This window comes from Malurus melanocephalus, unplaced genomic scaffold, assembly GCF_030028575.1.
Source record: "Malurus melanocephalus ecotype Western Australia unplaced genomic scaffold, MMel_1.1 scaffold_12, whole genome shotgun sequence".
Classification (NCBI taxonomy): Eukaryota; Metazoa; Chordata; class Aves; order Passeriformes; family Maluridae; genus Malurus; species Malurus melanocephalus.
Genome location: NW_026623244.1, coordinates 1,488,754 through 1,508,056, shown reverse-complemented (window position 1 = coordinate 1,508,056; position 19,303 = coordinate 1,488,754). Strand labels below are relative to the sequence as shown.

Below are 19,303 nucleotides of genomic sequence, written 5' to 3'. Positions count from 1 at the left end.
GGCAGAGCACTGGAACAGCTGCCCAGGGAGGGCATGGAGTCACCCTCTAGAGACATTCAAAATCYACCTGGACAGTTCYKKKKYMMMYKSYYCMARKKRMCCYKSCYTKGSMRGRRGRTWGGACTGGATGATYTCCAGAGGTCCTCCCAACCCTAAMYATTTRTTATGATCAAATTAGTAAAGKTTCTTAGAAATACTTCTGCCYSAATTAAGGTGCAAACWAGACYATATGCCAGTCAATAGTATGGRTTTTATTTGATAGCAAATATGAGAGGGARAGAGGAGAAAAGARAGAAAGGGAGAAGWAAGAAAAGAGGTGGGGTGGACAGTGACAGAATAAGGAAAATATCACTCTCTGTGGATCCTAAYGATGTTGTGTTGATCCTCTCYAGSTGGTTTTCTTGGTGGTGATGGTCCCCACAAGAAYGCACAGAATCCCACAGGTTRATATAGCTCAGGCAGGTGGCAATGTCCAGGCATGTCCTCCCAGGGCAGGGGGACAGTCCCTTGCAGCAGACTGAATCGGTTGCATCCTGTGGTGCTCAGCTTCAGGGGAGCACTCTGGGGAGTTTTTGATGGATTATGACACTCCCTCAGYTGTTTTTCACCTGAATGTCCTGTGGATGTGGCCTGTGGGGCTAGTCTGTGTAATTTCTTCTCCATGCTCTCTGTTTCGGGGGAAGGGGTGGGGACAGTATGTGGCTTTGAGCTGTGGCCTCCCCCACCCCAAATTTAGCCAGGGAGCAATCTCTGCTGCTTTTGTGTGGATGCATTTTTTTCTCTCAGCCTGAGATAACTGAACAATAGGTTTCTTGGCAGTTGAAAGTCCTAATCAGGTATTTCAAGGAAGCCTCCTTTTGGTCGTAGTTTCTTTCGTATCAATGTTTGAGGCATGAATTATTTCAGTCTCTGACACCATTCTGTGGCTCTGTAACTTTGGTGCTCTGAAATGCCTTACAAAGTAATCTCTTCCCTACACCGACTGTAGGGAAGGGAAGGAGCCTGGTGCTAATGGAAGCTTTCATGAATCCCCACRCTGATGACACAGTATGCAGCAAGACCACAACACACAGAGCTCTCTGGTCCTTCATGCTGCACAAAACAACACAGAAATCTTAAACAGAAGAAAATTTGAAGTGTTACAGTTGTCACAAAACCTAATATTTTAGTATGTTAAAATTAAAATCACCTAATGTCCTCTGTGAATCTGGTARTAACAGGCAAGTATTACATTACTCAACCCTGGTCTCCACTACAATGCACTAAAACACATTARAAAGAGTGGAAAAAGCGACCATCTTCACAGCTGCTGGAGAGGTATGTGCTAAAGTGAATGGATTTATGCTCCTGACAGTCAAGTCAGTTGACAGATTTTACATGATAGCAGAATCAGGTTGGTAGTGATTACTTTATACACAGCAAGCAGGTAGAAAGAGGTGCTACTTTTTTTTTTCATGCATAGTTTCACCAGCTTACAGCCAGCTCATCTCCATTCAGACTAGAGATGCATGATCCACCATTTGGTATCAGCCAAACTACCAGCAAATATATTTCCAGTGCAAACGAAATTGTCTTTCTTCAAGAAAARCAACTAAATTTAATGCTACTTCTCGAAAAACAATGCTTATGCKGCATCATTTTCTACCCATTTTGGTCTGCRTTTCTGAAGTTTCCTTCCTCTTCCCAAATCACATCCAAAGACAGATGATCACAGTACGCTGTTTTTTTTAGGCAAATGACTGTCTCTTCCCCAAAACAAATTATACTGCTCACTGAAGATCATCCCTGAGAGCACTGTTCTAGCTACACACTTAGACAGCAAGATATACCTCAGAGCTTAGAGGAAAAAAAGGCTGTTTGCCCTGTGAAATCTTGTGGTTTCAGAAAGTAAAAAAATTCAGCTACTTCGAGCATTTAATTTCCCTGAGCTGAGTGAAATTTGAAGACAGTAATTTGTAACATGAAGCATAGCAACATCTACAGCTGTACTTACAGGAGCTGCAATTTTTTACAGTGCTRAAGTCAGACGTTACACTACAAGCACACAGCAGTTAGTGGTGGTTCCTTTCACTTGCTTCCTGCCACAGGAAATGTGTTGGYTTCTTTGGTGAGAAACAGCTGTGAAGAAGCTCCACGACTTCAGATTCATTTGCCATCTGATCTTTCAACAACCTTTAAGTTAGTGGRGATACCACCAAGCCATAGTGCAGTACAAGTAGACCATCCTAGAGAGAAGAAAAAGAAATTGTATCATCATAGCACTTCCCCTTCCTGGTACAACAATTGCTGCATGGCAGGACCCCAGGTACAATCTCACCATTTTATACCATGTCCCTTATGTATGGACAATGCAAGTTTTGAAATATCGAGGCAAGTAGGTGACTAGCATAAATTTTTGCATGGCAGCATTTGCCAATATGAAGAGAGAAGCCTGATTGTCCTCACTTCTTTTCAGATAGGACAGGTTCTAAGAGGTTACTCGGGAACCTCTGGCTCATAAAAATGTTGCTAYACCTTCCCAAAGATGCTTATTCCTTGTGCCCATTAGCTCCTTCAATAGAGAAAATAAGACACATTCAAAGCTTYATTTTTTGGCAAAAAATTGTGGTCAAACCCAGTTTTTTATCCACAGCAGTTTCTCAAAGAGATATTTATACAAGAAGATAATGCAACAATGTATTATCTGATGAACAGTTTTCAAATGGCACATTTGGTAGCAGGACATTTAAAGGAAATACCCCTGTTAACCCAAAGGACAAATCCACTGCAAGTCCTTCTCTACAAACAGAAGCTGAGAGTTACTCCAGTACTGGCACTTCTTACTCAGTAATTACTCACCTCCAAAGTATTACACATTTCTATGCTCAGCTGCTTTCTCTAGATACTGTTATTAAAAGWAAGACTAAATGGAGAATGAGCTCTCACTGTTCATTACAAATCTCAAGGCTAACTCAGGCAGGCACAGAAAAAAAGCAAAGCTCTCCAGTGTCCTTTGACACACATTTGTGACCCTGATCCAAAAAAACTGAAAAGGATCCCACCTGTTACACCAAACTGAGTGTGTAGAGTGTCTTAGAGTGGAGCTGACAGACCCAAAGATTAGAGTACACAACCCTTTTGACGCTCTAAGGGCAGCAACAGAAAGTGCTCACTTCCCGAATTCAATAACCCCACAGCRAAGAGTAAAACACTTGGACAGGAAATATGTGCTAGAAGGTCACAGTAATTAAATCAGAGCACAGGCTCTTGCTACCTAGCTCAGGAGACCAAAAAAYAGCACAATAGCATTGGGTTACAAAAAGGTGACAGCTACAAAGAGACCATKATCATCTGCCAAACCTCTGTGCCAAGGGCCAAGGACATCGAGGAAGCTGCTCCTTTTAGCTTTTCCCATGTGTGAGCTCATTATATCCAGCAGTGATGCAGAACTCTGAGAAAGCCCAGTTTTAGACAAGTGAAAATAMCCAGCAGCTTGGACCGGGTTGCATTTGTGCAGCAGAGGGGTGGAAGGTAATACAGGGAASAAGTTACACTCCCATTTAGTTAATAACAAGCTTCCTTTCTCAGCTACTTATCAAACTCTTAATTACAGGCGAAAATCAATGCCTGGTAACAAAATTGACCCTTCAAAAGTTTCTGTAAGTGTCTTTTATCACTCCTTGCAGTAAATTCCTCAAGTTTTACACTGTTAAAAAAAAAAAAAAGCAAAGCTGTTTCTTATTATATAAATTCTGTCTGTGAGTTTTTTATAGTTTTGCCCTTAACAGAGCGAGAAATCCTACTTTCAGCTAATTAGGAAGATTTAACCAACCACCCAATTTCAGAAATGTCAAAATATCTTGACATCTACAAGATTAATTCCTGATTTTTTTTCAGCCTTCTGTCAACTACTCAGAAATGAACATGTCAATTGCTTACATTCAACCACTAAAATTAGTTGCCTATTTACTCCAATTAAAACAACCCAAACAAGTTACTATGGGGCCAGTATCAGGAATATTTATTTTATCATCAGATTACACTTGATCTTCCCACACTTGTTTGAATGTCAGAAATGTATCCTGAAGAGCTAAAATCCTGCTAGCTTGCACCTCCAGGAGACATTAATTTGCTCAGGCTCTAAGGCATCACTACACACTGCTAGGCAGTAGGAAAAAAAAAATACAACATCCAAAATCTTCACAAACAAATCTTAAGAACCATTCAGTGCAAGTAAAAGCCACTAAAACCTCCCCACAGAAAAATAAATCACACACAACATATGTTATAATGCACTGCAAATGCTACCAAAGAATGCATGTTAAAATTAATTTGTCAAAGAGAAACTTATCTCCATTTTTATAATTACTTTTCCCAGCAAAAAGAATAATTGTTGGCATGAATGAACTTACAAGTGAAAAATGTAATTCAGAATAGCAGCTATTTTCCTCCTCTAACAGTGGTTGCACTCATCTAAATAAAAGAGTCCAATGTTTATTCTTTTAAATGACTTTCTGTTGCAGAAGTAGCTACTGAGGCTGTTTTCTTTGCATAAAGCATCTATAATGAACCTCAGAAACCTGTAAATAACAACAGCATTTTTGAACAGTGCCTCAGCATCCTGGTGAGCACTGTTAGGGACATTCCAAGCTCCAACACTGATTTGGAAAGACTGGAAAGTTACAAAGRCACAAGATGCCCTTGGAGTTTAATATAAAATTCATCAAATGCCCCTCTGTACTTGTAGTTTCACTGGCCAGGACAACTGTGCTCCTTACTGAATTTCAGATCCTGGTGAGAAACAAACAACCCTCACCATTTTAACATTTTAGACTTGACCTATCCTCTGGGTTTTTTTTTAATGGGTAATAATCTAAAAATATTTCCCAAGGTTTTTTAATCCTAGAAATGTATCCCTTTGATTTTTGAAAAATAATAATTAGGCCAAAGAACATGAAAATGTCAAAATTACTTCAATATCAAAAGAAAAGCAACATTCCTACTGTAACTACTTGGCAGCCTAAGAGTTTTTCTAACAAAATGAGAAATTAAGGATGAACCTGATCTTTCAAATTCGCTGTTGAAAGTGACTGTGAAAGAACAAGACTTCGCAAAAAGGCAAGGGTTTTTTTTCCATTTGTTTGTTCAATAGAGAAGCCTTGAGAGAATTAACTGCTAGCATACTGATTTGGTAATAAATGAGACTTGAAACATCACTGGAGAATGCAYCCCAAGACAACTGTTCTCTTTGTGGAGCTGCTGACTGGTACTTTATCACTAAACATCAATCAGGCAGACCCAATTCTGACAAGAAAATGAAACTGATGCAGAATTTCTTGAAATGCTTCCCTAAGAGCATTTCTCATATATGAAAAGCTTTCAWGCTAAGCACAACCATCTATGTGACTTGACCCCTGGACTCAGAAATGTATCATCCCCCTGCCATTTGCTGAAGCTTTYAGTAGAGAGCACTTCCATCCCTATGTGCTGATTGCTGAACTTACAATAAATCATAASATTAGAAACAAGTTTGTTACTAGTATCCACTTCCTCCCAGTTTCTATGCCCCTGCTCCCCAAACTGGGTTAGGTTATGTTTTCATTTCTTCTTCATGCTATTATAAAACAGCTAAAATATCAGGTGTGGCTATTATTTATCAAAGGGAATTGAGCCTCACAGACTTTTAATGTCTGCCAGTATTAACATGAGCCAAATACCTCTGCCTCAACTCTGGAACCCCTCTTAGTGATTCAAATCAGGTAGAGGTGATGGAAAGTCCAAGTTATCTCAAAATCAGCTTTTCACTTCCTGCCCCTAACAGAAGCCTTCCTGTAGCATAAGAGAGCGCAGCAGGAATTTTGTAAAGGTAAAATGTAAAGGTTTGTGCATGTGTGTGCAAAAACAAGCAAGGACAGGTGATTTAGCTACTATGTTAGCTCTTCTGCTATCTGCTAAGATTGCTTCCAAATAAAATATCCATCTAATCCTTTTTCTTCCCACTGTATTAAATACTAACTTTTCAGACTTACAAGTTTAGATTAACGTACAGGTCACCATAGATCACAATTTTACTTCTCTCTCTTACTATGCACTTGGCAGAGTACTTCACCATTTTTGCAGCACTTCTAAAATGGTGTGGTCCTTTAAAGATGCTTTGAAAAGATTCACATCATTTTAAAAATGCACCCTTGTTTGTAAAGTCAGCAACATTAAAGACAGCAAGTTATCGACAAGAAATAGCTGGTCATAGTCCTGCTGTGACCAGAACCAATACAGTACACATCAAGCACATTCACTGCATTCATTACCCTCCATCTTTGTGTTTTTATGTGCAAGTTTATTCTCCTGACCCAGTCAGAAGGGATTTTGGGATTTGTCCTCCAATTTCCTGCAGAGATTTAATTGCCAGAGAGGAAAACCAAGTAATTGAAAGAATGGCTGGTACAATTTATCACTGGTAAGATAGCAACTTGTTTTGAGGGGAAAAAACCCCCCCAAAAAAAACCAAAACCCATCACAAATGTCTCACATCAGGAAATAACCAAGAACATGGTACACTTGTCAGCTCTACTTACAAGATAAAAATGGTTTTACATAAGATGGACAGATATTCTGAGAGACTTCTTCAGGCAAGCTGGTGCTACCYGAGAGCTTAAGAGAGAAATCTTCTGTTTTGCAACAGAAGACTGGAACAAAGCCCCAGCTGCCACACCTACCTGTACTGCACTCTCTCCTATGACTTGACGGATTTCCCTCAGTGTCTGGTAGTGCTCTAGCAGGTGATCACCACAGATTATGTCCACCTGTGAAAAAACACAAACATGGTCAAGTCCAACTTACTTTTGGAGCTGCAAAACAGTACCCAAGCAAATTCTATTAGCAGAGTTCAGTTCTAGCATGTTAGACACTAAACCCAGCTTTACCTTTATTGTCCAAATGTATTTAGCATTCACAACACTACTGCCCTGCCCTAATTCCTCTCATGATCCTGACCTGGGCTCACGGCTGAACAGAGAGRACAGTTTATTGTTTCACTCAGTTTGGTGTGTCCACTGAAACAGGCTATTCAATAATAGCTGCGATGAATTTAATGGGAATTTGGGTCATGTATTAAAATGATCCCACAAACATCAAAATGATCCCACAAAAGTCATTCATCAGCTGCAAAAGAGGCAAACTTTGTGCCARTAACAAAAAATGAGCCATTGGCACCCCCCTTCTTATCTTGAATGAGAAAATACGTGACTAATTCCACTTAATGCAGCTGTTTGTAAGAAGTGTCTTAAYAGAAAAGAGCATCTTGGTGCATGCCTTTGTCAGCAGTTACATCACAGTTCTCCTTCTGCATGCACTCAGTCAGTATTCCTGGGATGCTGCTGCAGGGCATACYCAGCAGCTCCACACATTGTTCTCTACTGCAGCTGCACTCTGTCAGTGGTGCCTGCAATTCTGCAGGAGGCACTTTTGTTTAGTTATTGCACACAAAACCACAAACCCTAATCAGGTATTTTGAATTCCTTGCCTTGGCTGTTATGAAAAATAGGCTTCTCTCTAAAGTTACCATTGATTTACTGAGCATAATGTAAATCCAGTGTCTAAAATTCCAAATTAGAGCAGCTAACACAGCACTGTTTCTCTCTCAACTGCAGCTTGCTTACATTTTCCTTGTGAGAAATTTCTAGACAAGGAAATGAGAATGCTCTCATTTGTGAATTGACAAAACATCAAAACTGAAGAGCATTGACAATGAGCTGTCCCACAGCTTCCTGCAAGGGAACTGCCCAAGCTCTGCCCCTGCAGCAGTGGGGGAGCACACTGCAATATCATGACGTTATTGTCTAATACAGCCACTTGCCACTATAGGATGCACTCCGTGCTGCAGTTATTCCACTCCCCCAGATTTATCTTCTTCTGCAAGCTGACCCACTATCTCTGTCTCATTCTTCATGAAAAGATTTAGTAAGATTTATGTTGGCAGACCACGCTCTGAGACTTAGGAAAGTGGGAATTCTACTCTTCAGAGACTCAAAAAGGACTGATTTACTGCACTGTCTGTATTGTATAAGAATGATACAGAATATTGTCTAAATGTTTGATTCTTAATGTACAGAAGACGTAAACTGCTTAGTAGTACTTCTGCTTTTAGCTTCTAGGAGGAAACCAGGGAATAAAAATTTGGGTGGACATAACATACAACATTGATCCATATTTACTCACACGCATACACAGTTAACATCAACATGTGATGTATTCAACACAGCATTTAAAATGTTGTATTTCTTTTTATTTTGGAATACTGTCTGCAATTATTTCTGCTATCTTCCACACATTCCAACCTCTACATTTATTACTGCAGGAAGACAGACATGACTGCTTTGCCTTCCAGTGACATGAGTTTAATTACTTAGCTTTATAAGATTAATTCTATAATTTTTGTACCATAAGGCACTGAAAACTCAATCCTGCTCCCACTGAAACATAAATACATATTTTATGTATTCTACAGAAATAGAAAATCTAATCTGTTTGACCAAGAMAGGATGCAAACAGACAGTCACAGATGCTGACAATCTCTCAAAACAAAATTAGAATGCTCATTTGAAAGTATCCCACTGTTGTACCTGCTGCTCCAGTTTCAAAAGGTAGTCATTAAAGAATCAGTGCCTAATAATAAATTGAGAAGAGTTTCTCACRTTTACTGTATTAGAATTCTCTGAATACCAAATACCTAATCTCCTAATTCCAGCATCAAGGCCTGAAATTCCACCTGTTAATTGTTATGCTAGGGTTCATTCCGTAAGGACAAGAGAATAAAACATAAAATGGAAAAAAAATTCCAGGTCAGTGTGGATAGAAGTTGTGAAATTTGACTCAGAGAAATCCTTGTGTCATTCAGGAATGATTATGYTCTATTACAAAAGAGGCACCAGCACCACAAGGGCAATGAATTTACTAAAATTTCAAATGACTGGTAAAACTGAAGCCAACTAGTACTGATTGCCTGAGACAGCAATAACTGTAGCTTGACATTTTGCTAAAAGGAAGCATGAAGGTGGATCTGCTGAATGCTCAGTCACTTCTGTTAAAATTCTTATTAAAATAAAGTAGGCTTTCCATTATGCCACTTCTTTTCTTTAAGGTGGCATGTCTGCTATTAGAGCTATTTCTCTAAAAGCCACCATAACATACAATTATAAATTCATACTCACTGAGATAGAAATAGAAAAAGTTCATGTAAGGGACACCTCACATAAGACTCATCCCAAGGGAGAATCTGGCCTAGAAACACTAGACTTCAATCAATAGCTTCTATCTAGTTTCTTCAACTCATACTACCCAGGGAAGGACAAAGAAAACACAAAGTTTTAGAGACTGACATGAGTATTTGGGTTAATTATTCAAAAAGCTGTCAGAATTTTTTGTTTCCTCTAACTGCTGTTTACTTTCCAAAGGCCCTGGATGCTTTTATTCCAGAGTCTAAGACTGGCATATAAAAAATTGCACCAACAATTATACTTCACGAGCACAGACTTCCTTTCTTCCCATCTCCCCCAGGCTGCAGYTCACACACACATTCTCAGGAATGTACATCTGGCTATGGAACTTTTCTGTTCCACCAGCTACATTAATGAATTCCAAGCAGCTGAGCTGCAAGTTTTTCAGCAGTTTCTCTCATCCTTACAGAAAGAATAACAAGATGGAATACTTCTGCTGCAGGAGGACCTCAAAGGAGATCACACTCTAAAGAGATGTCAAAGAACCTACTGAGTTCCAAATACCACATCATGTATTTAGCTCATATTAAATGTTACCTGCTTAGCTATTACTGGCAATTCCAGTTTCCAAAAAATTATTTTCACCCTCTTCCAACAAATTAAAGCAAGAATATACAAGAGACACCTTGTAATTAGAAGTGTACATAAATTCATATAGAAAATTAACTGTTGCCCAAAAGCACAGAGTTCAGAACGAAGYATCAGAAAGAGTAAACTACTGTCTGCCAGCTCAAGGGGTAGATAAAAATAAAGGAAGACTTAACCTTCAGATAAACTAGAAAATTTAAATCATAATCCATCTGCAAATGCAAATACAGAAGCCTGAAAGTAATTTGAATCCTCAGAGTASGAGAAAAAGAACAAAAGCAGTGGCTTCAAAACTGCTTTTTAGACTTTTATATATACTGCCACACACCAGCCAGATGGCTTTTTTAATTTTCATTAACCTAAATTCATTGCACTTGTGCAGGTCAATGAAGAAAGGCAAGTGTTAGCTCATATTCCACATGTAAAAATTAAATCAGACATGTCCAAGCAGAGTCAGAATTTCAGGAGGGTGGGTTATAAACCACCCAACACATAGGCCCAGTTTGATTCTGAAAGATGGATACCTGCAGTTTCCATGACAGATGCTCAGTTCCTGAAAACTAAGATTCTGATGCACCTCTTAAGAAAATCCAAATAAACAAAACAATTCTTTCCCCTCAAATAAACAACTCAATTGATGCAAGAAGTGTCTCCAGCCTCATTTTGAGGATCTTTTTATTTGTTTAGCATATCAAGACACCACCACCTAAAAGCTACAGGCTCTCACTGAGAGGAAACCAGCAAATGRAAATACATTAATTCCTCTACAGGAYGAATAATTTGTATCTGATTTGCTCTGTCACCACTGAAAATGTAAGCAGCATGAATACTSATTACTGAGCCACACAGTCATGCTATGTTATCTTAGACAGTTGCTGCTGCATGAAAACAGCTTCATCTCCAAACCACTACTTAACTTCTAGAATTTGCCTATTCACATCAGCATCAGCCTGATTTTCCACTAAATGTTTTATAAATTATTTACACATTACAGAACCCCTGCACTTTYTCAACTGAATGGCTGCTGAAATACACTGAAGAATTGAAAACTGGTTTTGATGYGCAGTTCCTCTCAAAATGGTTGAGAAATATGAGGGTAAATTCTTTTGTACCATATTCTGCTCATTTGAATCCTTATTTGGAGGAAAGTGTCTGCATTTGCATTCATACCTTTCATTTCAACGCATCCATCCATAGTATAATTTTTTCCTAGCCCTTGTTTACTTTCAGTTAAATTTTACTATTACTCAGCTTGTACCCATCTCTGCTCCCACATTCCCACTTTCCTGCCCAGTTTTACCTTTGAAASAGCAGAATCTCTTGGCTTTTGAATTCCATTGGCTGAAATCTTACACAGCACTTTAGAAATACTGTCCAATTAGTACAGTACTATGAAAATTTGAACAGGTTGCAAATGAGCAAGAAGAATGGTTTTTTACAGATCAAAACATTGCAAAGAATTGATTTTTGAATCCTTATTGTATTAAAAACCKCTAACATTACTTCTACAATCTAATGAGCAATGGAAACCTCTGTCCAAAGCACAGACAACTTGTGACTGCCAAAGCAAGGGACATACCTGGCAGGCAGGGTCTAGATCCATTTTTCTTCTGAGGAATTTCTCCACATGTCCAATTGTTGCCTCTCCAGAAACACGCACAAACTTYTTTTCCAAAGGCTGCACAGAAGRAATAAAGATTTTAAGTTAAATTACGTTAAAGTTTTTGGCACTGATCCCTTGTAAACTCCAAACCCAAGTGATAGCCCAACAACAGAGAAAGACAGCTCACAATTTTGGACCCTTCTCTGATTTATTTGCAGACTACCTCATAGAGAAAAGACTAAATATGTTTTAAGACTCCAGATGATGTATAAAACATTTTAAAATAATCAATAACTGATTAATTTTTACATATTTTAAACATCTGTGTGGCCAAAGAAACCCAGGATAAACAACGAAGCAGAAAGTAGGGCAAATATGAGACAGAAAGGATAGGAGGTGATACTGAAGATGAAAAAATATGATGAAAAAGTACTGTGAAACATAAGGATAAAAAGAAGAAAAAAAATTTAATCACATTTGTACCTTAAAATTCCCTGCGCCTTCATTAGCTCTGAAAAAACAGAAGAGTAAATAGTCAATATTGCTAAGATTAACAGTTATTAATATCCTCATGCTCTTTATTGTAACAGTGACTTACCGGTTTATGAATCTTGCATATCAAACTTATTTTTCCAACTCGGGCTTTTCCTTTCATTAACCTTATACATGAAATAATACCAGACTAAATTTATATATACCTTTCTCCTACCCTTTATTCTTCTGCTCCATTTTTCTTGTGAATTCAGCTATTTATGACATTACAGTTTATCTACATAAAATGTGAATAAAACCCAACACAGCCTAAAACTATTTTTAAACACAGCATTAACACCAATTTTCATAGGAGGAGTTGCAATATTCATGCTGCTTAAACATCCATACTTCATGATCCTTGATATTTGGAACTTCTACAAGCAGTACCTAAGAAGTCGCTGACAGAACACATCCAGCCACCTAAGGGGCTCTGTGGGCCAGATGTTGGCCTTTCAGATAACACACTAATGCTGTTCATATGATAATATTAATGCTAATGCTATCTAGGAACTCAGAAAAGCACCATGTGTCTCTCTGGAATGTGAAGYACACACAGAGATGACAAATGACCAAATTTCCAGCTGGCTTCAGCCAAGGTTCACTGATTTGCACAGCCTAAGAATGTGATCTACCAYTGATCATCTGTATTTCATACCTCATTCTTGTACTGCAATGCATAAATTTCTCAATTAATTAAAGCCAATACATGACATTTCATTATTCTTGCATTGTATTAGCAAGTATGTACATATGAGAGATACAGTCCCACAGATGACCTATGCTATATACTGCAAAGACACAATACAGACAGTCAGACTTTCAAAGTAACAATTTCTTCTGGCTGGTCCAATCTATTCCACATTTTCTTTATCCAAGATGATTTATTCATCTCTTATTGCCCATATAAAATCATTTGATTTTGACCATATAAATTATCAAACAATAGCMAAGTTTTAAAAAGTCACTAAAATAAAATACAAACTAGGTGCTGTCAAGCCATCATCTTTTTTTTATTACATACATTCTGTGCTTCTCTCCACATAAATAATTAAGCCAGGTACATGGATTCACAGTCCAAAGAAAGTTRAAAACGTTAAGTTATTTGAAAGGCGCCAAGAGCCTGTTATGAGCACATCCAGCATTAACAGCACTGCCACCTGCAGGGATCAGGGACTGGAACACACACGCATTTCTCTTCAGTTTACTGAGACTGCACTGTACTTTTACTTTGTAACAACACAAACACATCTACATTTCAAAACTATACTTACTAGGAAGCTACTTTTATAGGAAGACACATCTTAAACATTTAATTATCTGTATCATCTAGCTGTGCACAGCTGGTTGTCACTATTGAATTGTAAGTTAAAACGGGCTCCCAACTGCTATTTGAGATGAACGAAATGCACATTTAATGAAAACCAAGAGCCAGTTAATGGTCCAACAAAAGCCAGCAGCACCCTCATGTYAGCCAGTTGCTCTTACATTTGCCCACAACTTACCCAATAAACTCCAGAAGTATGGAAATGTCAAGTTCTGGTGGGATCCGGAACACTGAGCCCAGAACTTTTCGAGGTCTTCCTCTACTTGGWGGAACTGGCTGTGGGACAGCTAAAATATTCAAGTAGCCAAAATGCAAAGATAACTTGAAATAAAAGTAGCACAAGATACTAACATGAACCAAGCAACACACAATAGCTCATCAGGAAAAAAAGCCCATGCAATTCATTCTCTTTTTTATTACTAAATCAGCTCTTCCTACAATCTATACTGTGTATCTGAACAAGCACTTCAATATCTTTCAGCATACCACTCTCCAAGGAGTTTTGTTTGATAGGAAGACGCAAAATATTTAGAATAATACCCCACTGTTGAGCAGACTTTGAAGCTCTCATTTTGACTCCTTTGTATTGTCTATTCTCTATAAACAACCAGAAAATTAATGCACATTTTACATATATTTCCTAGTTGCAAGTGAAATAGTTTAAAATAATCAAACCATAATCTGGTTTTAAGTGTTGCCAATTAATCTATTTTTGTAATCTGAGATCTGTGACAAGTTAGAATATCCAGATAACTAAGAATGCCATACTTCCAATACTACTTCCATCTTTAATTGTAAGCTAATATTTTAAAGAAAGCTCTTAACATTAAATTATAGTTTATCATTATCAGTATTTCCTTAACAATGTTCCCTAAAATGATTATAGCTCACCTGGTTTGGGCACTTCTAATCCTCTTTCTTTATAGAAATCATGCATTTGCTTTTTCTCTCCTGAAAAAAAATGCACAAGACAGCTTGAAATGAGATGCTGAGAATATCCATTCTCATTGACCAATTTTCAATGGTCAGAGCAGTAAAAACTTTCCAAGTTTCTGCAGACCTTCACCATCACTAGTATTTCATACAGGGCTGAGACACTTAAATTTTTTTAGTAAAAACTGGGAGGAAACCAGAGMAACTGAACATAAATAATACTGAAATAGCTGCAAGAACTAGTATCCTTCTGGCTGTCATGGCTCATGCTATATATATAAATATAGCATAGAATATTTTTATTCTATGCTCTATTTATATATACACATTTTTAAATATACATATACTTTCATGGTATAAAAGGAAATACCATCTATAGTCCCTACATATCCAATAGATTGTATATTTCACTCAGTCCACCCAGGTGGACTGTGCAGATTCATTGGCTCCAAAGTTGAAGATAAATGAGATGAGACAGTGAATACATCTAAAATCAGACAAATAAATATGGCAATGAGGAAAAAATAACAGCATTTGAGAGAATCAGTTTTAGCAACTTTTTTTCAGCTGAGCCAAGTGAATGTTTTAGAATATGATTTAGTTCTACAAAAGTAAGAGGAGTGATTATGAAATATTATCTGGATGTTTATCTGGATACAWTGACAGCAGTGTTTCATGAGACAGGGTACTCACCACTACCCAKAATAGCATTTAGCAGCCAGAAAGATGCCAGTTGTCATAATTAATTCATTACAACTTATAACAAAATATCACAAAACTATTTTAGAGCCAGAGAAACAAAGTTTTGAATTACTCTGTTTTCTTATTTTCAATCTCTAAATAGTAATATGATAAAGAAAAGGACTTACTTTCCTCCAGATTGACAACTAAYTTATAGACTATGTCTTGCAGTTGTCGGTCCAGTCTATGAAATAGAAAAGAAGAAAAAGAGAGTCTTTGGGGCAACACAAAACAGTTTAATGAAACTGTGACACAGTTTCACAACATTGAAATGKGATGAACATACAGTGACAGAACAGCAACTCCACATCTCTCTAAATACTCATCCTTACAACAGAGCTCCAACAGAAGCCATGCAAAGTTTAAAGCGCCACCCTTCATGAACAGCTGAAGCAACAAGAACTCAATTTTTTGAGGTAATAAATATACAATGCCAACAAGGCTTCACTTTAAAAGGAAATCAAAGCAAACAGTTAAGTGCTTGTATTACCTGTAACACTGAGCAAATGCATAAAATACCCAGGGCATGGGTAACAAACCCTAGAAATTGACACAAACTAGATATAACAAGAGTTTTTAAATCTTAATGATTGTGATGAAACTCAGGCTAATGAAGAACACAATGTGTTTCTTGTAACCATTCCTTCATTTCAAATAGCAAAGCACAAGTCTATAAAAAAGTTTAGTCTATTTAAAAGCAAGTAGCAAAACTCTAAAAATGGAACAAACTTATTACCTGATATTATAAAGAGGCTGTGTYTGATGTACAACAATATTGCACTTTGGACATCTGTTGCTATAGTAGAAGTGCCTCACGATGCAGCTTTTACAAACTGTAAAGAAAAGAAACCCCATAGAAGTCACRTGTCCATTATACAGTGTCATCTCTTAAAGCAAAAGGGATAAATACAGCCAGATTTCCCCCCAAAAACGTGTCAGGGATAAAATGAAGTCACTGAACACTCCTAATCCAATGGATGCATGGGGAGTGTTCAATGTGTATACAGAACACGAGTAGAGCTAAGGCAGAACATTGACTGAAAAGCACCCTACAGTTTCAGTAGAAACAAGGTAAGAAATCATAACTCTGCCATTTTCATTGTGTTTTACAAGTYCTTTAAAAATCTGGAAGGAAAGCTACTGAGCGAAAATATCATGAATAAAAAACCTACTATCAAATCAGCTTCCTATCAGCTCCCTATCAGGAAATTTTTCCATAGCATTTAACAGGAAAGCTCTAAGACACCACCACAGTTGCATTTGCAACATTATGCTCTCCTCACTAGCAGTTATGCCTCTTCCTAAATTGCAAACTGTGCTGAATACTTCGTGGTATAGACCAAACCAGTGAGCAGTGCCCCAAAAAAGGGAAAAAAAACCAAAACAAAAAAAACAGAAAGAGCGAGAGAAAGGAGGATTTTTCCCTCTATGCAGTTATGAGTGGTTAGGAAGTCTAGTAAACCAGGATTCTTGGATTCAGGCAGGAACATGAGTGTCACAGAAAGAGTCAGTTTCACAGAAAGGGTYTTAATAGTCTTGAGAGAAAACTATTCTGTTAGCACTGGAAAAACTAGCACTAGGATTGAGGGGAAAAAATAACAAGACAAGCACAATTAAATCAGKTTTTTTTATTACCCACCTATTTTCATTAATCAGATTATGGACAAACTGTCGCATGGGTGCAGACCACTGTCTCTGTATCTGAACTTCCACACAGGTGCTTAGTGTTTTGTGAATTTACAAGCTCACACCAACAACAGCTTAGGAAACTTTCTAGTCCATTAAAAGCAGAGCCACTCAACTTTCTTTTCTCAGTTATACACTCAAATTCCCAGAGCCTACTTAAAAAAAAAAAAAAAAGAAAATGTATGTAGTAGCTCTAATTTTGTCTTGCTTGGGCTTTATCGTTTCTTCTTCCTTCTTAATATAGAAAGCTGACTTCATGATTGATAGATTTCATCATTTTCTGATGCTTAAAATACCCACGAATACATCTCGCTTAAGAAACAGAATAAACAAAACACACATTCTCTTCAAACACAGAATTATTTCCCTGAACTCAACATCTCAACAGCTGAATTTGTTTAAATTTGCAACTAAACCCTTAGACAGACAATACTGACAGATACTTACAGGTGTGCAGACATTCTGTAATAGTTGTAGCATCAATAAAGTAACCTTTGCAGATGGAACACAGGATGTAGGGGTTCAGCTCTGCGAGGTTTATCATACGCTGCAAACAAAGACAATTGGTATGAGTCTGAATACACAGGCTAAGTCATTAAATCCCCTGACTGCATCTTCCAAARTACCATAGCCTTAAACCCATGGAAAAAAACAGGATCAATATGCTACAGGAATGGGTTTTCCTAACAGATCAGTCACTCCCCATACACAGCTATTTTCTAAAGATTTTTAGCTAGCCTYTAAAATTGACCTTTTTGACAACAGSRATYCAACTTGTTTCATWAATCATACTTAAAAAAGAACACTAAACAATCATTTGGGAAAAGTTCTTTTGGATAAACTGTTTTAACAAAAAACATATAGTCAGCAAGCTTGAAGYGGATAGTAGTGGCAAACAACATAATTACTTGAAAATGCTCAGCAAWTATGTTGGGGTCCCAAATCAAGACATAAAGAAAATCTGTATGACAAGAGACAGTCATCTCTTGTTTCTACTCATAGTTAGGGATTATACAAATACACATTAAAGCAAACACYGGAATTTCACTGCTTTGAATTCTGGTCTTGAAACATACTTATCAGAAACGCACACAAGTAGTTTCACAACAGCTTTCTTGGCTGAATAATATTATTTCAAAAAAGAATAAACTTCTTTAGTAACGAAGATGTGTCTGAAAGAGGTGACACATTAGATCCTTGCATTCAGTTTCCTCTTGTTCCAAAGGCCAACTAAAGGGGTTTCTTTCCCTCAATAACACCATTCATTTCGCCCACGTGCCACCGTCTACCACCCTCTCAGCCACGAGGAGAGTTTGTAAAAGCTTCACTTACATGAGACAGATGACGTGAACTCGGGTAATACTAAATTAAATATTAAAATAAATAACAACAAAAAAAAAAAGTAAAAATAATGAAAAGCCCATTACCACACGCGGGGCACGCCGGGAGCGGGGCCTGCTGTGCCCCGGGCACCCTCCCGCCCCCTTTACCTCCCGGTCATCGTCCGAGTCGAGYTCCCCGTCATCCGTCCCGAACCGAGCCCCGGTGTCGCCCTCCATCTCCTCCTCCTCCACCTCCTCTTCCTCGTCGTCTTCGTCGTCGTCGTCCTCATCGCCGCTGGACTCCGAGCGACCCCGCTCGAACTCGAAGGGGAGGGAGCGCGACCCCGAGCAGCTGGGGGCCCCCTCCATGTCCCGGTCCTCATCGGCCGGGCCCGGGCCCTGGGCTGCGCCCGCTCCATCCCCGCCCGGCAGCGCCGGGACCCCGGATCCGCCGTCTCCCTCCATGTCCACGGACCGGGGCTGGCGCGGGTCGGTCCGCGGCCCGAYGCGCATGCGTGCAACGCCGCGGGGCACGCTGGGAAATAGAGTTCTAAGGGACGCGTGGCTGTGCCAGCGCACACACYGAGCCACGAACGGTTTATTGTTTTTATCGCCCACGGCTTTTTTTCTTAATTTTTTTTTTTCCAAGTGACTCGCTAATAAACGCTTAATTTTCCCCGAAATAATCTCAATCACACAATACTAATTTCATTCAAAATTAGGTTTTAATTCTGTTAACATAATTAAAATGTTTAGGTTGGAAGGGACCTCAGAGGTCATGTAGCTCCAACCGCCTTGCCGTGGGCACGGACGCCTTCCACTAGACCGAGTTGCCCAAAGCCCCATCCAACCTGTCCTGGCACACTTCCAGGATGGGACATCCATAGCTTCTCTGGGCAACCTGTGTCAGTGCCTCACCACTCTCATGGTAAAGACGTTCTTCCTAATATCTAATCTAAACCTACACTCTGTCAGTTTAAAGCCATTCTCCCTTGTCCTGCCATTATATGCCCTTGTCCAAAGCCTCTCCAGCTCTCTTGTAGCCCCTTTAGGTACTGGAAGGCGCTCTAAGTTCTCCCTGGAGCCTTTTTTAACTCCAAGCTGAACACCCCCAGCTCTCAGCCTTTCGACGAGTATCAAAGAATCTCTGTTTAACAGACACGAATGAAAGAATCAGTATTAGAAATACCTGGACAACTCAGCGGCCCAGCCGTAGTTAACTTAATTGTGCACACAGCCCCTAAGGGCATACAGGGCACACAGTCCCGTGCCATCCTTGGTTTACTTTAGGGAGCTCTGTGTCCCCCGCAGTGCCCAC

At 38.8% G+C, this 19,303-nt stretch overlaps 1 protein-coding gene across 1 annotated transcript; it reads right to left on the bottom strand.

Moving 5' to 3' along the window:
• Nucleotides 1–228: 228 nt before the first annotated feature.
• PCGF6 (polycomb group ring finger 6) lies at nt 229–18,513 on the bottom strand. The gene is made up of 10 exons (XM_057379598.1): nt 18,154–18,513; nt 17,111–17,210; nt 15,714–15,810; nt 15,106–15,161; nt 14,195–14,254; nt 13,482–13,590; nt 11,929–11,956; nt 11,422–11,520; nt 6,696–6,782; nt 229–2,225 (listed from the first exon to the last, which is right to left on the bottom strand). Exons 1-10 carry the CDS (start codon nt 18,496–18,498, stop codon nt 2,175–2,177), a joined length of 1,032 nt encoding a protein of 343 aa, XP_057235581.1. The 5' UTR covers nt 18,499–18,513; the 3' UTR covers nt 229–2,174.
• Between the last annotated feature and the right edge of the window lie 790 nt (nt 18,514–19,303).